Source organism: Salvia hispanica, chromosome 6 (genome assembly GCF_029641045.1).
Source record: "Salvia hispanica isolate PSC_SH4W2 chromosome 6, Shi_PSC_v1, whole genome shotgun sequence".
Taxonomy (NCBI): domain Eukaryota; kingdom Viridiplantae; phylum Streptophyta; class Magnoliopsida; order Lamiales; family Lamiaceae; genus Salvia; species Salvia hispanica.
In genome coordinates this window covers 32,257,595-32,275,233 of record NC_142697.1, presented here as the reverse complement: position 1 = coordinate 32,275,233, position 17,639 = coordinate 32,257,595, and the positions used below count along the sequence as shown (strand labels likewise).

The following is a 17,639-nucleotide window of genomic DNA, read 5'->3' as shown; positions in this document are numbered from 1 at the left end:
TATAAAATAACTAATTCCTTCCAATCCAAAACAAATGCACTAAACAATGATGTAAACACCTATTAGGTGTGGGAAAATCATTAAATTACCTTAATCTTGCATCTCATGCCATAATTTTACATCATTTTTATATTCATGACCAAAAAATATTACAAATAGAGAATTAATAGATACTATAGCTATAAATATATGACATTTGCTAGTTTTCAAACTCATTTCTCTGCATCACTGAATTTTTTTGCAAAATGAAAATTTTGTTTTCAGTGTGGACGTTCTTGATCTTTACCAATATCATCTTTTTATATGCATCTAAGTACTTTATGAACTAGGAGTACTATTTTTGTGTGATTATTACAATATTAATGCTAATATTTATTGTTTGCGTGCTTACCAGAGAAAGGAAGTTGAAACAATGGAATTCTCCTTCCTAATCCTCAATAAACTACAAATCAAACGTCGTCAGCTTGAAATATGTTTTTAATAACCGTATTGTATGTGTTTTATTGTTTCTTATCTTGTATGATTTTTAGTTACTTATCTAAAATATTAATTATTAATATGCTTTTTATTACTATTTCATTTATTAGTTAACATTTCTTTATTTATGTGAAAAAAATTCAATAGATCATGCAACGCATGGGGTTTGATATTAATTTTATTATAGAAAGTTTAAATTGGAAGAACTCCAAATTAATTATATATATGAAAATGATAAGAGATGCTATAATAAAGTACTTTTAGTTACCACTCGTGAGTTACCAGTGAAGCTATGGTCGGCTTCTCACAAGTCACAACGTGCCACTTTCGCTCCTCCTTTCGCATATAATAATGTTTTATATATTTCAAAATTTCATTTATTTCATTGAATATCCCTATCTCTCAATGTTTTTAAAAGTTAAATATAAGAATATCATTAATGTAAGTTATTTAACCATATTTGTTCTAGACATTTTATAAAAATTATTGGAAATTATGGCCATTTGAGGAAAAAAAATGGAAATTTGGTATTTCGTCTATTCTACCTTAGGGTATTTTTCAATTTGAAGATAAAAAATGTAGAGGTTAATGACATAGAATAGAGTACTAATAGAGATAAATACTAAAGTAGGAGACAATAAATTTTTGCCAAAAAAGGAAACGAATCAAACTAACACTGTTTGTCATTTCGGATTGTCCGTCATTTAAAGACACGTTTACCTTATTTAATTTTTAGTAAGTGAATATCATATTCCGCTCACTCATTATACTCACATTATACTATAAAATAAAATTAATATTAAAAAATGAGACTCACATTCCGCTAGTTTTTCACCCAATTCTTTTTTAAAGTCAAATACTACCTCCGTCCCTGAAAATTTGATACAGTTTAATATTTTGGTCCGTCCTTGAAAATTTGATACACTTCACTTTTACTATTTTTTATAGTAGACCCCATATTCCACTAACTCATTCCTACTCACATTTTATTATAAAACTAATACTTTAAAAATAGGACCCACATCCCACCAACTTTTTCAACTCACTTTCCATTACATTTCTTAAAACTCGTGTCGGGTCAAAGTGTAGCAAATTTTGGGGGACGGAGGTAGTAATATCGTAAAACAAAATCCAGATCAAAACTTGTACTCCCTTTCGTCCCATTATAAGTGATTATTCTTTCATTTTGGGTTATCCCACTATTGGAAAAAAGCAACAAATTTATCTCTTGTATTTTATTTTTTCTTTTTTTCTCTCTCTTTATCTCTAGTACTTTTTCCTCTCTCATATTTAATTTTGTCATCTCTATCTCTCTCATACTTATTCCTCTATTAACCAGCAATGGAGGAAGTACATTTTTGGGACATAAAATACCATTAATGATTAATTAATTCATCTGGTCAACTCTCTCTTTCACAATTAATGGAGACTAAAATCTTAAACGTCCAAATCTCTCGATGTAGGCCTAGAAATGGCTACCACTCTATCTACGTCACTAACGAACATATTCTAATAAAATTTCGTTGGAATCACATTTCAACGCTATTCCATCACACAATCTTGATTCCCAAATCGAAGGTGAATACCTCATCCTCTGCCGCCCCTATGCTCTTCTCTCTCCACACTTTTTGTTGTTTCTCATTTGAACCACACCTTTACAACTCTGTTTTATCTAATTAGCGTTAGATTTTGTGCCCGTGTAAATCCACCACAGAGTCTTAGAAGGTAATTTCTACTTATTAATGGATTTTTAACGCAGTGGGGCTGAAAAAGTTCATGAATTTTAATATTTGAAAAGTGGGCCTGTGGAAAGGTTTTACCTTTTGACACCATTCTGTGCAATTGGAGCTCTTTATGCCTTTTCTATGTATTGTTTCTTTGTCAGCTAAGTGAATTTGTTGGTTCTGTGTTGTTTCATTAGTGGAGTACAAAGTCTATTGTGAAAAGCTTCATCTCAACAATATAATGTGAATTGCAGAATATCCAATTGTAATCATTGCTTTGTATTTAATTCTTGTTTCCAATTTTGAGTCATCTTCCTCAATTTTCATTCGGTAAAAGTTGCTGTTTTTACCAAGAAAAGGTCCATTTTCCTTCCATAGGAATATATATCTGTGTGTGTAAGTGTGTTTTTATTCTTCTCTGGCTTGGGGATTTCACATTTGTTTGTAGATTGGGTCAAAGGGCTAATGATTCTTGAAATTGTAACTTAATTAACATAGGCCAACATAATTTATGTGTTTTTTCTCCACACTTTCTCTAGTTGCTGTTCATCATATATTGGATTTCTTATGTAGTTTCATATGCCTTGTTTCCTTATGCGTCACTGTGTTTTATTATGTGCTAAGACAGTTTACATTTGTATTATATTGTGTGGCATCCGTCCATAGAATAAACAACAAAGCTTTGCTGTGAGATCATGTTCTCTCAATATTGTATCATCATGGGGTAGTTGGATTTGGCTTATTTTGTATTGCAGAAAAATTTCAAGTTTCTTACTGAAGTTTCCTCTAGTTCGAGTAGAACGAGGAAAGGATTATGGATCATCATAATCCAGAACTAGAATCCAGACGGAGTGGCTCCTTTGGTCGACTGAGTGCAGCGAGCTCTTCAAGAAGGCGCTCATTGAGCACATCTTTTTCTCTGCCACGACACGCTGATGATGGGATTGAGAGTGAATCTGTCTCGGAGGCAGGGGATATTGGTGACAGGGCCCTTCACAGCACTAGAGTCAGTGCAAGTGGCAGGAGTCACTTCTCCTTGGAGAATTTCGCAGAGAGTGGCGCTGTCGTTCCAGTTCAAGACGACACGGGTGCTTCTTTTCCGGTAGCACCAGATTTGGAGAACATTTCCCCCCTCTCTGTTGATGCTATGGTTCAAAATGGAGAAAAGAAGATTGTAAGCAGTTTCTTTCTTCCTAGAAAGTTGTTTTTTTCTCGATTAATGGTAACTCGTGGTGACTGTCAAGTAGCATTCGATGTTTGTATGCAGGACGAGAAAGAAGTTCCGTGGTTGTTAGGGTACATTACCTGTCTCCTTTCTCTTGCTGTCTTTGGAATTCTTGGGGTAATCTGTTAATCCCTTTTTATGTGGGTGATTGCATTTTTTCATCTCTGTTGTGCCATAGTTATACATAGATAAACACAAGAAACTTTACCATTTCTTTCATTTTTTTATCGTGGACAGATTCTAGTTCGATACGGTCTTCAAAATCTCTTCGGACCAGATGTAATTGGTGCAACGAGTGACCGGAGTTACATGTACCCCGATCTCCCTTCCAATATGGTTGCTCTCTCTGTCTCTCTATGTGCATTTGACATCTGCTTGATGGAAACTTACCTTGCTTTCTCGGGTTCATACGTTCCTCAGGTAGGTTCGTTTCTGATGGGGTGGTTCGGTGTGGTCTTCAAAGCCGACATCATGAAAGTATCGGATCAATTAGCTATTGGTTTATCAACAGGTTTCTTAGGAAGCCTCACAACCTTCAGTGGCTGGAATCAGAAGATGCTTGACCTCAGCGTTAACGGCGAATGGATATTCGCAGTTCTTGGCGTCGTTATAGGTCAGTACTGAACTTAGTTAAACATCAATGGATGATACATTCAAGCAATGGCGTTAACATGTTTGTTCGTTGCATCTCGACAGGCTTGTTTCTAGTCGCCTACTCGATCATTTTCGGGATTGAGACCGCCAAGGGCTTGAAATGGCTATTCCACAGACGACCAAACGCACGACCTATCTGTTCTTGCTTCGGTGATTCCATCTCCCACAAGTACTACTGCCTAACGACATTCATGGTGATGCTTCTGCTGACGCTAGCCCTGCTGTGGAGCGTGTTTGGAGCCTTAGAAAAACGAGAGTTTGATTCTGGAAGCAGCGAGGCGCAGCTGTTCCTAGCCTGCATGGTGGGGCCGTTGGGCGTCTGGATTAGGTGGTACTTGGCTCGTCTCAACGGGCGTGGCCTAGGCAGAGACGCCGCGCTGAAATGGATGCCCTTCGGCACGCTTGCTGCCAATGTTTCTGCTGCTTGTGTCATGGCTGCACTCGCGACGCTGAAAAAGGCGGTAAATATCGACCTTTTTCCGGATATTTTGATATCGTTGCTAGGTACGGTTTCATTCATCGAAAGTGGTGTATGTGTGCAGGTGAGAAGTAAGGAGTGCAATACTGTGGCAAGTGGGGTCCAGTTGGGTCTGCTTGGCTGCCTGAGCACGGTGTCGACGTTCGTCGCGGAGTTTCATGCGATGAGGGAGAGCAAGCATCCGTGGAGGGCTTATGCTTATGCAGCCATCACTATTGTTGTTTCATTCACTTTGGGAACTCTTATCTACTCTGTTCCAGTCTGGGTGAGGGGTTATGACTAAAACAAGGCCGATTTGATCTCGTCCGCACGGGGGCTAGGTACGATCTCATTCATTGAAATTCTCGAGTCGGAAAAGAGCTGGTAAGAAATATTGCTAGAATTCTCATGATCAGTCTCAAGATGATAAGTTCAAATATGATTTATACTTTGTATTACATTAGTAATAGATTTATAATTGTAAAGTAATGAGGGGTTTTAGGTTAAAAAATGAGCTTCTCCTCCCTATCTGAAAATGATGATCATCTTGGTTGAGGGGTTATGACTAGATTATTACAAGAAGCAGCATTGATCATTGAGGGAGCTTGTTAAGTTTACAATAAGCATAATTTTCGAATTTCAGCTTGTATTATGGTCGATTCTGCTCGTGACGCATGGTTAAATCGGAATTGCATGTTTAACTATTACAAAATTAGAAAGTTCATACGTTTCTGGGTCAGACTAATAAGGAAATATTTCATACTTTTGGAGTACAATTATGGATTAATATCCATTTCGAAAATGTATAGAGTAATTATGAAAAACGCTGAAAGTTGAGAATAGATTGAAGAACGGAGTTTTCGCTAGACAATCGCAGACACATGAATCAAGATTATTCCCCACTATATATATTTGGGTGTAGCAAAAGGTCGTAGAGTGAAGAAATCACTGAGGAATCTTGTTAAGCTTGCAATAAACATAATCTTTATACTTCTTAGTCTTGTATTTTGCTTGATTTTGTTGATTCACAAGCTTTGAAATTGGGCCTAATTCAAACTCAGGAGGAGGCTCCACAAACACAGGCCAAGACATCCTTGTCCTCTCCTTGTTCACTGTGGTCCTATGATACACAGCCTTATATTTCCCATTGCTAAGTATCTGTCAATTAATAAAATATGTGTGAAGAAAATTGGAAGGTAAAATTGACAAAAAGAAGTGGAACAACTGTTAAGACCATTTAATTTTTAAAAAAAGGCTGTGACTTTTTTATAATCAATTTGAGTTACCTCAATTTGGTCTCCAATGTGGATGATGAGGGCATTAGGTATGTACTTGACATCATACCAATGGTCATCCCTGAACACTTGGAGGCCTTGAACTTCATTAGGTACGAGGATGGTGATTGTGGACATGTCGGTGTGGGCCACCACCCCGAGGGCGAGGTCGGGGCGGGGACATGGTGGATAGTAGTTTATCTTCATCAGATAAATGGTGTCTTCGCCGCCCATAGCCGCCTTCAGTTCCCCCTCCTCCAGCCCTAACCCTAGCGACAACCATCTCGTCAGTTTGTTCGAAACCTCTAGAAGCTTCTCCGCGTACTCCTCATTTGCTTCTCTGAAATTGTAAATATCAATGCATTAGAAAGAAGTGCTCAACACTCCGTTGAGCACTCTGTGTAGTGCGCATCAATAAAGCATGTTGCAGAGTGTACAAGTAAAAGCACTATGCAGAGTGTGCCCAATAGGAGCTTGCCACACGGCATAACTTTTTCAATAATTTGAATCCGTGTTTTAAAAATAAGAATGGAATTAACTTTAGTTATTTTGTGTAATATCATACCATAAACATGCATGTGTAAAATATGCTTTTTTTTAATTTTAAATAGTAGTATCTTTTATTTTATATAAGTACTTTTTTTCCTTTCAATCACGTAATTTTTGGTAAAAATAATTGTGAAATCCATAAATAAGATAAATAAAGTGTAAATGCAGTACTTACATCTATTCTTAGCATTTAAGAGCTACAACTGTGAAATTATAGTACTACTTAAAAAAGTAGTTGTGAAATTCATAAATAAGATAAATAATCAAGTCTAGTTAAAAGAAACTAAAATATCAAATTCTTGAAATATTTATATAGGAAGTTCCCCTAGTAATGTGATATATCCATTCTCTCTTTAGCGTATAACTAAAAGCCAAATCTCTGCCACTACATCAGAAAATAGAAGGTTGACGAGTTTTAAAAATTTTGAATTTCAAAACACAGAGTTCATTATAATGGCTTTTTAGTTCATAACACTTACAATTTTTTAAATATAAACTAAAACACTCTTCGAATGAATCGAAACGTTTTCAAAATTCATCCAATCTCATCCTCCTATTTCTTTTTATATAATGGTTGAAATTTAGTCTCTAGTTATGCATTAAGATGTGATTTTCTCATATCGAAAAATGTAAAATATAAAAAAATAAATTAATGATGAAAATCACCTATAAGAAGGGGTTTTAGGCCAGAATTTGTAGTTGACAGCTGAAGGTGGCCATATTTTGTGGAACAAATGATCAACCCAACCTTTCTTCCCTTCAATCTCCTTCTGCAAGCTTGTTCCATACCCTTCGATTCCAGATTCTGCGGTTTTCGCAACCAATTCTTTCTCCTCCCTCGGAAGCTCGAAAAACTCCCTCCCAACTCGTTGCAGTTTCGCGATGATTTCGTCAGATATTCCGTGGTTCACCACTTGGAAAATCCCCCACTGGCTGCTTGCTTCGCTTATCAGCCTCGTCGTCTTCTCGTCGTCCGAGGCACCCCCGAGGTCGATCACCGGGACCTCCAGGACCGCCCCGTGGAGGGTGGAGGCCGCCGGCTGCTCGCTTTCGGACCGGATGAATTGGGAAGGGATGGTGTTTGATAGCTTGGATAGTGAAGCAATGGCTTGCACTCTCTCCACTTCCATTCTTCTCTTTTCTTGAAATTTCTAGTGTGTGTTGTTGTGTTTTGTGTCACTTTTGTGTCCATTCCTTTATTTATAAGTGAGTGGAGGGTATAATTGTAAATAGTGTACTTTGCATTTATTTATTATTGCATACAATGGCGGATATAATTAAGGATAACAAGGTATTTAAGTCGTTGCTTAGTTGGTTTTTTCTTTTATTTTTAAATGTAAAAGTTGTTGTAACTGATTACGAATTAATAGCTTGCCGGATGTAATACAATTTATAATTAATTTCTGTTCAGGTTTGATCGTGAGAGGAATTTAATTAGATTAACTAATTGCACGTAAATTAAAAGGCTGGATCAAGGTAAACTTGAATTAACCTGAGACTTTTGGCTAACATACATATTTTTCAGACTAGAATCAAATGCTCATCAAAGCAGGCGGAAGTGTACAAAAAGAGCTTAGTAGCAGTCGGGAAGATTTTCGACCTCTTGTTTCCCATCTCTGGACTTTAAGCAAATTTTCACAAACTTGACCAGATACCATCCTTAATCTTTTAATCTACTATTCAAGTCTACAAAATGAGTCTTTTTCGACTTCTAAATTTGGCTCCATTTTCTGAAAAGTGACACTATTTCTTATCCACCAAACAGACTACGAAAATTAACAACATCCAACTCCGCAAGACAAAAAAAAAACCTTGTTTAGTTTCTATTGTGTTTTAAGTTAACAATACAAATCAATACCATTGTAAGTCATACTACAAAGTTCATAACGTTACAACAATGAGTCTAATCTCCAATTAGTCCAATATCTATATCTAGTAGAGTGGTTGTTGGATATATATCTTCATAAAAAAGGAAATGTAAAAGAAGGTCATAACATTCACTGTGGAATATTGTTGAGCTTGCGATAGGCATAATCACTAAACTTCTTGGTCTTATATTTGGGCTGATTTTCTTGATTAAGAAGTGAAGGAAGAGGGCCAATTTCAAGATGTGGAGGTGGCTCCATGAAAACTGGCCATGACATTCTTGTTATGTCCTTATTCACTACTGATCTGTGAAGCACTGCTTTGTACCTCCCATTGCTCAATATCTGTAAAGAAATGTAAATAGATCATTATTTATCAATATGTAATCTATAGGAGAAAACCATTTTTCCTTTCGCGTTCATTCACATTAGGATGCAACCATTTTCACATAATGAATTCGCCTCTAAAAATATATTCTGGGCCTACTTGTGGGCCTACTTTTATGTACTATAAAGTACTCTCTCCGTCCCAAGGAAGATGACCCCTTCCTTGGACGGCACGAAATTTTATGCAGTTATATTTTGTGTGGTAAGAGGAGAGAGTAAAGTAGGAGAGATGGAATAAAGTAGAGATAAAGGTGTTTCCATTTTAAGTAATGAGTCATCTTGATTGGGACAAACCAAAAAGGAAAGTGGGTCATCATCTTAATAGAGGCGTTTCATTTTCTGCATTTGTTTTATAAATATAATACTCTCTCCGTCCCTGAAAATTTGTCACATATTTCCTTTTTCGTCCGTCCCTAAAAATTTATCACCTTTTACTTTTACCATTTTCGGTAGTGGACCCCATATTCCACTAAGTCATTCTCACTCACATTTTATTATAAAATTAATATATAAAAGTAGAACCCACGTGGCACCAACTTTTTCAACCCATTTTCTATTACATTTTTTAAAACCTGTGCCGGATCAAATGGTGACAAATTATGAGAGATAAAGGGAATACTAAATAGTTAAAGTGGAGAAAAGGTAAAGTAAGATAGAGACTAATGTAGAGATGACTTATTATTATTTTTTCAAAATGAGTACGGAAAAGGAAATGTGTCTAACTAACTAAAGGAGTATAGTTTTGTAGTACTTCATTAATGCTCTTGATTTATTGTGCATTGAAATATTGGTAGGTGCAATGTTATTTCAATTTTCAATTTAATTGTACCCTGACATATCTAGGGATGTGATGTAAAGTTGATTCCTTGGATGTATAAGGATAAGTAGGTGGATTTTGTGGTGTGAATCTTTTTGCATCATCACAGATATAGCCATACATAGTACTAGTGCGTTGTAAATTATTTATTGTACTTATTGAGAAAAAAAAATCATTTCAAAATACTATAGTACTAAATTATTTTCAATTCTTAGATCATGCAAAATAATTACAGATTGCTCAATAAATTCTTGGTAGGTTCGAATTTTATTGGAGTAAAAATTATACAGTACTACTCCTATTTTCTTTGAATTCATCATATTCACGGTAAATTAGTCATGTTTTGCAAAAAAATTATGTATTCACAATTCCTAGATTATATTTTAAAACGGATTTGTAGCACAACCAAGCTTAAATATTTTACATATACTACATGCAATTTGATAACTTAAATGATTCTGCTAATATATCAAGGTTAGAGTTAAATAAGGTTTGTACAGCGTACAATATTAGGAATAAGAAGTCAATGGTCTGTACCTATTGTCGCGTGGTGTGTCTAACTAATCATATCTCCGAACCACTTAATTTTTACTTAAAAATTTCAGGAAGGTGATAAGCAGCATTAATATTGTTTTTCTTTGGATTTGATCTATTTTATAAAATGATTCGTTTCTTAATATGGTTTAGGATAAATAATTGGTTATGGAATCCACGCGTATTTTATACATTAAAATGTTTAATTACGTAAATGTGTAAGATAACATTATTTTTCTGTATACATATGTCCATATTAGTTGTGTAGGATTATTTTATTTAATAGTTATATTTCTAAACGTATCAATGATTCATTTAATTTATGCAATCCTCGACAATTTCAAATCTATATGAGGTCATTTAATTTATATGTATGGGCCCAACTACTCACGAATTAAGTCAATAGTAATACTATTACTCTGCATCATAAGTATTCATTACCTACTACTCTTCAAAAAAGACTATTTCAAAGTTCACATAGATCTTGGTTTAAGTTTTATATGGTTTTTCTTATAAGTTTGTATTCACTAATAAATAGTTTCGACCATATGGTGTAGATTTCTATAAATTTTGGAGAAAGTGGTAAATTGTGTGATAAAAAAGGGTAATATATAAGGTAGTTAGTAGTATAATGGAAAGGCTTATTATTATGAACGAAATAACTAAAATGATAGTAACCGAAAAAGAAAGTGAGAACAAACCTCGACCACTCAAGTTACTTTTTGTACTCCCCCGTTGTTAGAAATAAGATTGATTTTCATTATGCATAAAATATTATTGGTTAATTCTTAAAAAATAAAGCAATTTAATTAGTGAAGAATAATAAAGTTAAGTAGGTACCTCAATTTGGTCTCCAATGTGGATGATCAAGGAATTAGGGATGTAGGAAACATCGTACCAATGTTGATCTCTAAAAACTTGGGAGTCCTTGAATTTGATTTGGCACTAAAACCGTTAGGGTGGAGAGATCGGTGTGTGCCGGCACCCACCCCAAGAACCAAATCCTGCCGAGGGCACGGCGGGTAGTAGTTGATCTTCAAGTTGTAGATGAGCTCCTCGCCTCCCACCGCCTTCTTCAACTCCTCCGCCTTTAGCCCCAACCCTAACGACAAGCATCGAAATAGCTTCTCTACCACTTCATTCAGATTTCTATCGTACTCTTCAGTAACCTGCCTACCATTTCAATAATAATCATTTAAAATGCATATCATAAAGAAATATAGATATGTCAATGCAACCCAACCAAAATTATACCCCTAATTATAGGTTTTGTGCAAATCTTTAATTTCATTAATACTTGGTTAAATATAATTTTTTTCTTTTCCATGCCTATGCATCTATATCTCTTGTAGTGAAATAATACCAACGCCGAACAATTATTTAATTTGTTAAAATATGGGTTATAGGTTAATTAATTGCCTCCATGTGTGGACCAATCTATGCGTTCCTTTTTCAACCAAATTATTTTCACATGCAACTAGTGATTACAATATCCAACCAATAAAGCCATACAAAAATATTTTAGTAAATAAAAAAGAAATAATAAAATTAATATTTCCATTGCGGCTCAAATACTTCCACGTAATTATCCTTCTCCATAGATGCTATGACTTAATTTTCCAACTAACCTCTTCTAGTACTATATACTCCCTCCGTCTCATTTTAACAGTCCCATTGACTTTTCTGCACTCATTTTATAAAAATGATAATAAATAATTAAAGTGGAGAAATAATAAAATAAAAAAGGGAATAATATAGAGAAGAGTCTTATCTACATTGTTCTCTTTTTTACTTTATTATTTCTCCGCTTTAACTATTTATTATCATTTTTACAAAACGAGTGCAGAAAAGTCAATGGGACTGCTAAAGCGGGACGGGGGAGTATCATACTACTACATAGTCGAATTTGTTGAATATATTGTTTCACGTCAAAATTTTAAAGTAAGAGGTCAATTTAAATACCTAATTCATTTATTAATTAATTTTAGAATGTAACCTTACTACTACGATTTCGCTAGTCTCGCCATCACATATTATACGTGCTTCAGTGAATAAAATTGTACATCTAGCCCCATAAAATCTACAATCTCCCGCACTTAATTATAATATCTATAGCCTCTAGCACCCGTAATATCTAAGAATATCGAAAATGACACCGTACTTATCTCCTGTACGAGACCCCCTCTAAAGTCTACCGAACCTAGAACTCGTAAAATCCAACGTTAACCACATAAAACTAAAACCAAGCCACACCTAACGCTCGTAAAATTCACCACACCTAGCCCCCGTAAAATCTAACCCTATCGATCCCCAATTCCAAGAACCAACCAACACACATACTCAATATTCAAAAACACACAAATTCATAATTCCATGCAAAATCAAAACTAAAATCAAACAAAAATACCTATAATCAGAAGGGTTCTTGGGCCAAAATCGATAATCAACGACGTTAGGAGGCCTTACTTTGTTGAACAAATGATCAACCCAACCATTTCTAAGCCTACTTCCATACCCATCGATGTTCTTGCTCTCCAGATCCTTCGCATATGCCATTTTCTCCTCATTCGGTAGCTCGAAAAACTGCCTCCCAACCCTCTGCAGATTCTCAATCACTTCCTTAGAAATGCTGTGATTCACAATCTGCAAAAGCCCCCATTTGCTGCTTGCCTCAGACACGCCTCTAATTACTAGGCTTTCCGGGCCGCTGAAGTCCACCACGGGGACCTCTGCCTCTGCCCCCTCGAACGTCATTAGGCCGGGCTGCTCTTTTTTTTTTTTTTTTGGTGTTTCAATAGGTAAAATTAAAAGTGCAAGGAAATGGGGGTACAAGAAGTCACACGAGGGCAGTGGCCTCGTGGTTGGATCCGCACACACCTAACCCTATACAAGGAATCTAGGTGCGGGAAAGCCATGGACAAGCCCATGGTCGACTAGCCTAACATCTAGTCTAACTATTACAAAAAACTCCATACCGGAGTTGGATCATGCCCTAATATCAACCTTGAGCAGGACCAAGCAAGGTTGGCTGCGGTCGGAACTCTTGACGGGGAATCCCACGAGTGGGCCTTGACATCGCCACGGTGTGTGTAGGGAAGTACTTGGTTGACCTCGGGCAGGGGTGTCGTCTAGCACATGGCCCCGTCCATATGACGTGTATACACCGAGGGGGTAGGTGGTGAACTCAAGGTGTCGAAAGACCCTTGGTTTGTTACGGCCTTGACCAAGCCATCTCCGCATCATGGTCGGGCGAAGCAGGCCAGTACGGGATGGAAAAGCCACGCGGTCTGCCACGCGCGTGACTAGGACTAAGCGCGTGCGCACACTGCCCCAAGTTTGTTGGCGCGTGGACTAGGGCACGTGTGGTCCACGCCGATCCTGCACTCTCGTGCCTTCCGAGGCACGTGCTGGCATTGACCGGCAAGTCGAGACAAAGCATGTCGAGACAAGGCGGATCAGGCGCAGGCTGGTGCCAGGCTGCCGACCTTGTCGTGTAGCGGCAGCTTTGGCTGACGAGCCTGCCGAAGGCTGCCGCGCCCGAGGACGGTGGTTGGCTCGGTCTTCCTCACATTTGGTGGCCAGCGACTAGGAGCCGCCGGCCAAATCCGACCAAGTCACGGCTACGGCGCACGATGGGGAGCCAACAGCCCGGGACAAGGCCGGTGAAACCTAACCATCTCCCAAAAATGGCGTTCATCACGGTTGGAGTTCAAAGGTGGCTTGGGCGGCTTAGGGCCATCGTTGGAGGACCGGAACGCGTGTTAGTGTAAGGACTCTCGCCTAGCGTTGGCCTCCGGTCACGGCTATCCTTCGCCGGTAGGCTTTGAACCTCGAAAGACCAACCGGTAGAGCGTCTTTGGGAGGGATTTGACTCTCCCTTTCTTGGTGATGGCTCAAAAGAGCCGGCCATGTCCCAGGGAAGCTAGGGCGGCGTCGGGACCGTTGGAAGAAGCGGGGGATGCAAAAGCTTTCGGGCCGAGAGCTCCGGCCGCAAGCTCAAGGACCGTTGGCTTCGCACATGGCGCTCGTTCGACGGGGGGCCTTCGCCTTGTCGCCTCCTCCGGGGATGGGGCGGACTCCGTCCGTTTGAGTGAGTAGTGGGGTCGGTTTCGGGTCCGGTTGGAGAAGCAGGGGTGTGGTCGCCGGGGAGTTCAAGTAAAGCCGGCGCCGAGTTCAAGACCCGCCCCTCTCGGCGCATGACCCTCGCGCAGCCGGCGTCGCGTTCAAGACCCGCCCCTCTGGCGCAAGAACCTACGACTGTCCATTCTCGAACTGGCCGGTTATACACGTGCCACTCCAAGGTCGGGGGGCCTCCGCCTGGCCACCACCACAGAAACGCGACGGTCTTAAGAGTGGGCGTTTACGATCCGGGAGAGGAAAGAGCTCCTCCTCCAAAAGATAGCGGTATACTCTTCTTCAAGTCTCGGCAAGGACGTCGGAGGAGACACCTCCTTGGGCAGAGATCTGACAACGCTTGGTTGAGTGGAGCCGCCGAGCAGTCCCAGGGACGAAGAAAGAAGGGGACGGAGATGCTTCTCCAACTCGACGGCCAAAGATTGACCTTTGCGAAGTAGATCTACTTGGCCGGTGGAAGTCCTCGGTCGGCCTTGCGTCGCGGGAGGAGTAAGCCGTCGGTTTGAGAGCTGGGAGGGAGTAGTGTACACTCTCTTTAGCTTTCCTGCCTCAGGTGACCGGCTGGCTGGGGGCGGCTCGGTGATTTCTTGCCACCGCCGCCCCCTCCAAGGTTTTTGGTGTATCCGGTTTTTAGAGAGAAGGAGGAGAGAATTTAGAGAGAGAGACTACTACTACACTACTTAGGCCGGGCTGCTCTGCCTCTGGCCGGATGAACTCTGGCGGCAGTTCTTGATTTTTACTCAATTTTTCCATTTTGTATTTTTTTTTTTATAATTGTTGTATGTGTAAATCTTTTGGATTGAGATATAGGGTCTTGTTAGGATGAGATTTTTGGGCATAATTGAGAAATGAGATGCAATCTCAGCCACTAATTCACAAGATTAACTTAATGTCAACAACTATCACATTATGTCAACAAGGGGGTATAATTGTCTTTTTATTAAATTGTATTTGAAATCATTTTATAAAATCCTTTCTAAAACTCTAGCTTCAAATCTTCAAATCTTCAACATTCAAAAATCTTCAAATCTCTTCAACATTCAAATCTTCAAAGCTTCAACATTCAAATCTTCAAATCTCTTCAACATTCAAATCTTCAAATCTTCAACATTCAATAAAATAACACTTGTAAAATGTCAACAACTAAAAAATAACACTTACAATTCACGTATCAATACTGAGAATATCGAATGTCAACAACTCGTATTAAAATGTCAACAACTAACAAATAACACTTACAATTCACATATCAATACCGAGAATATCGAATGTCAACAACTCGTATTAAAATGTCAACAACTAACAAATAACACTTACTATTCACATATTAATACCGAGAATATCGAATGTCAACAACTCGTATTAAAATGTCAACAACTAACAAATAACACTTACTATTCACATATTAATACCGAGAATATCGAATGTCAACAACTCGTATTAAAATGTTAACAACTAACAAATAACACTTACTATTCACATATCAATACCGAGAATATCGAATGTCAACAACTCGTATTAAAATGTCAACAACTCGCGCGATGTCAACTACGGAGACATTATGTCAACTACGATGTCAACAGCAAACGTTATTTATGTCAACTACGATGTGAACAACAAACGTTATTTATGTCAACTACGATGACAACAACAAACTTTATTTATGTCAACTATTATGTAAACAACAACATTTTACAAATAATCAATGTCAACAACAAATATTTTCATGTCAACGACATATTATTTGTGTCAACAACAACGATTTACATATAATTTATGTCAACAACAAACGTTATTATGTCAACGAAATATATAATTCATGTCAACGACCTATATAACTAATGTCAACGAACTTGTAAAAATTGGAATTTCCCCCAATTTTCTCTCTCTCTCTCTCTCTCTCTCTCTAGACAACCTAACCATGACTAGTTAATAAAGACAGAGAGTGATGAAAATTGAAAATAGATATCCAAAAATTGCAAAACCAAATTCAGCTCAAAGAATCAAAAGAAGCTCAACTCCTGTTGCAGATTAAGAATTGCAGCTCTAAGTATTAGTGATTCAACTAAATTTGGGGATGTCTCAAATAGATGAATTCGGATTAAAACATGGTAGATGAAATGCAATTAAGCAATTGTAAAATCAACTGAAATAGGGGTAATCAAGGTGAGATGAAACGCAATTGTGCAATTGAGCTATTGCGAAAGCAATTAATCGAATTAGGGCTAACCACTGTAGGTTTGAACTCCTTGATCTTCTGTAATTTCCTGAGCTCAATTTTGAGCTTCTCTTTCTCCGATCTAGAGTCTCGAGCTATTCTCTTTGGCCTTCAACATCTCATCGGTCTGCTCCTTCTCGATCTTCAATTTCTCGAGCTGTTTTTGCATTTCCTGCAGCTGCTTCTCGAAAGAAGACACATTGGAAGGCTGTTGTTTCTCCTTCGTGGCAACAGGAGAGGGTTGCTTCGACACCGCAATGTCGTTCTCGGAGCCGTCGGAGGGGGTCAGCGGAGAGGGCTTGGCGAAGGCCATCTCGACAGAGAAGGCGTCGCCGTCGGACGAGGTCGTGGAGATCGATTTCTGCAGAGCCTTTGTTAGGGTATCGGTTTCCTTGGCGAAGATGTCGGCGATCCAAGCGTCGCCGAATTGGGGGCGGAACATCCATGGCTGCTCCATCGCCATCAAATTATCAAATGCCATTGAAGAGAAACAACTGGATTTGAATTTGCTGCAAACAGGTTCAATTATGGCATGAAACAACAGGATTTGAAAATTGAAAAGCGAGATGAGAAAGATTGGGTTACTTTGAGGAGAAAAATTGGGTGAATCTAGAGTGAATAGAGGCGGCAAAAGGAATTACAGAGGAGACGAGAGGCGGATGGGGATAGTAATATGAAATTACCAATCTGCCCTTCCATAATTAATTAATCTAAAAATATTTATTGTGTGGCAAAATCTGAACCACTCATTTAATAAAAATGAGTGGCTAATATTGCATCTCATTTCTCAATTAGCCTAAATAATCTCAATTGATCACAATCCTTGAGATATATATATATATATATATATATATATATATATATATATATATATATATTTTATGTTTGAGGATGGAAGAATTGCCTAAAGTGATCTTACATTGTCATGGTAGTAAAACAGAAATAACAACTTTGCGTCATCTCCATCGCATATTACTTATAGAATTGGTGGAAGGAATTATATACTACTTTGGGATATATATACACCCTCTATAATTTCTGTATGTATGTCTTTTACATATTTTATTTATCATGTCTCGTGAAATTGTGCTTAGAAAAGTATGAATTTACAAGCTTTCAAAGTTTCAATCTATGGTAATTTACAAGGTTAGTTTTCAAAAAAAAATAAAAAATTTACAAGTTTAATTTAAGGAATTTTCATCTAAGTTACTACTCCATTCTTCTTAATAGCTCTTCTTAAATTGAATTCCAATAGCTACTTCTGAATATATAATATCTGTTTTAAAGCTTTCAAATGATATTCGTCTGATTACAAATGTATCTT

The 17,639-nt window shown here is 37.9% G+C and overlaps 2 protein-coding genes and 1 pseudogene across 12 annotated transcripts; 1 reads left to right on the top strand and 2 right to left on the bottom strand.

Moving 5' to 3' along the window:
• Positions 1-2,036: 2,036 nt before the first annotated feature.
• LOC125205550 (camphor resistance CrcB family protein) lies at positions 2,037-5,174 on the top strand. Of its 10 annotated transcripts, none has more exons than XM_048104573.2 (6): positions 2,037-2,055; positions 2,957-3,375; positions 3,469-3,543; positions 3,664-4,039; positions 4,123-4,541; positions 4,623-5,174. In XM_048104573.2, the coding sequence occupies exons 2-6, from the start codon at positions 3,016-3,018 to the stop codon at positions 4,839-4,841; spliced, it is 1,449 nt and encodes a 482-aa protein (XP_047960530.1). In that variant the 5' UTR covers positions 2,037-2,055; positions 2,957-3,015; the 3' UTR covers positions 4,842-5,174. The 10 variants fall into 10 exon arrangements, with proteins under 10 accessions (XP_047960530.1, XP_047960531.1, XP_047960527.1 ...); XM_048104574.2 differs by lacking the exon at positions 2,037-2,055 and adding an exon at positions 2,062-2,202 and having other exon boundaries at positions 2,992-3,375; XM_048104570.1 differs by lacking the exon at positions 2,037-2,055 and adding an exon at positions 2,062-2,202.
• Positions 5,175-5,215: 41 nt separating this feature from the next.
• LOC125205551 (flavonol synthase/flavanone 3-hydroxylase-like) lies at positions 5,216-7,531 on the bottom strand. Its single transcript, XM_048104578.2, has 3 exons — positions 7,027-7,531; positions 5,824-6,151; positions 5,216-5,695 (listed from the first exon to the last, which is right to left on the bottom strand). Exons 1-3 carry the CDS (start codon positions 7,488-7,490, stop codon positions 5,483-5,485), a joined length of 1,005 nt encoding a protein of 334 aa, XP_047960535.1. The 5' UTR covers positions 7,491-7,531; the 3' UTR covers positions 5,216-5,482.
• A 624-nt stretch (positions 7,532-8,155) lies between these two features.
• On the bottom strand, positions 8,156-14,906 carry LOC125208233 (flavonol synthase/flavanone 3-hydroxylase-like; annotated as a pseudogene). Its single transcript, XR_016132959.1, has 4 exons — positions 14,782-14,906; positions 12,371-12,720; positions 10,804-11,136; positions 8,156-8,570 (listed from the first exon to the last, which is right to left on the bottom strand). The product of XR_016132959.1 is annotated as a flavonol synthase/flavanone 3-hydroxylase-like (transcript).
• Positions 14,907-17,639: the final 2,733 nt, after the last annotated feature.